This window comes from Amphimedon queenslandica, unplaced genomic scaffold, assembly GCF_000090795.2.
Source record: "Amphimedon queenslandica unplaced genomic scaffold, v1.1 AMPQUscaffold_3287_Cont24716, whole genome shotgun sequence".
NCBI classification, from domain to species: domain Eukaryota; kingdom Metazoa; phylum Porifera; class Demospongiae; order Haplosclerida; family Niphatidae; genus Amphimedon; species Amphimedon queenslandica.
In genome coordinates, this window is record NW_003556383.1 from 1 (window position 1) to 1390 (window position 1390).

At 46.3% G+C, this 1390-nt stretch overlaps 1 protein-coding gene across 1 annotated transcript; it reads right to left on the bottom strand.

The window, feature by feature from the left end:
- Window positions 1–5: 5 nt before the first annotated feature.
- LOC109592981 (proteoglycan 4-like) lies at window positions 6–1376 on the bottom strand (the record flags this gene model as incomplete). Its single annotated transcript, XM_020008263.1, has 1 exon — window positions 6–1376. A coding segment is annotated over exon 1 (1371 nt), but the record flags the coding sequence as incomplete, so codon positions are not given.
- Between the last annotated feature and the right edge of the window lie 14 nt (window positions 1377–1390).

Here is a 1390-nt window from a genome sequence, read left to right on the forward strand (position 1 = left end):
AGGAAGAGATCTGGGCTAGCTGGAACAATAGTTGTTTTTTGTGGATCCCAAGACGTGTTGGTGTTTTGACACAAATTAATACATGTAGGTGCATGAGTTAAAAGAGGGGCCAACAATTCTTCTTTGGTCATTGATGTAGTGATTTTGGAATCACTCATCACCCATTCACAGTTTTTGTTGACCATGTCTGTACCAGGCATCTCAAATGACTCAGGAGTGGCAGCAGCAGTAATCGGAGGAAGATTTTCATGCGGCAGAACAATTTTGTAACCATCCTGTTGGCAAGTTCCTTGATCAATAGAAGAATGGATAAGAAGATCTGGGCTAGCTTGATCAATTGCATCAACTGATTTCTGTGGATCCCAAGATGTGCCTGTGTTTTGATGCAAATCGATAGAGGTAACTGTATCATTGACATTGGAAGTCAGATTATGCAAGGGAGGTACATGTAGCACCAATTCTTCCTTGGTAGTGGATGTGGTAATTGTATGATCATGCATCCCACATTCACTACTTTTGTTTTTTGTGGTTGCACAAGGCATCTCATGTAACTTGGCAATGGCAGCAGTAGCTTCAAAAATCCTGACATTTTGAGCATTATTGTTGAGCTTATCATTGGCATCGTTTTGAGTGCATGAAAGTGTTTCGTTGGTCACCCGAACTGTCTCTCCTCCATTTGCACAATCAGAACTTGGTGAAACTGGAGAAGGAGGGACTTGTTCTACAGGAGAAGGAGGGTCTTTTTCTGCATGAGAAGGAGGGTCTTGTTCTGCATGAGAAGGAGGGTCTTGTTCCGCAGGAGAAGGAGAGTCTTGTTCCGCAGGAGAAGGAGGGTCTTGTTCTGCATGAGAAGGAGGGACTTGTTCTACAGGAGAAGGAGGGTCTTGTTCTGCATGAGAAGGAGGGTCTTGTTCCGCAGGAGAAGGAGGGTCTTGTTCTGCTTGAGAAGGAGGGTCTTGTTCTACAGGAAAAGGAGGGTCTTGTTCCGCAGGAGAAGGAGGGTCTTGTTCTACTTGAGAAGGAGGGACTTGTTCTACAGGAGAAGGAGGGTCTTTTTCTGCATGAGAAGGAGGGTCTTGTTCTGCATGAGAAGGAGGGACTTGTTCTACAGGAGAAGGAGGGTCTTGTTCTGCATGAGAAGGAGGGACTTGTTCTACAGGAGAAGGAGGGTCTTGTTCTGCATGAGAAGGAGGGTCTTGTTCCGCAGGAGAAGGAGGGTCTTGTTCTGCTTGAGAAGGAGGGTCTTGTTCTACAGCAGAAGGAGGGTCTTGTTCCGCAGGAGAAGGAGGGTCTTGTTCTGCATGAGAAGGAGGGACTTGTTCTACAGGAGAAGGAGGGTCTTTTTCTGCATGAGAAGCGCGGGTCTTGTTCTGCATGAGAAGGAGGGTCT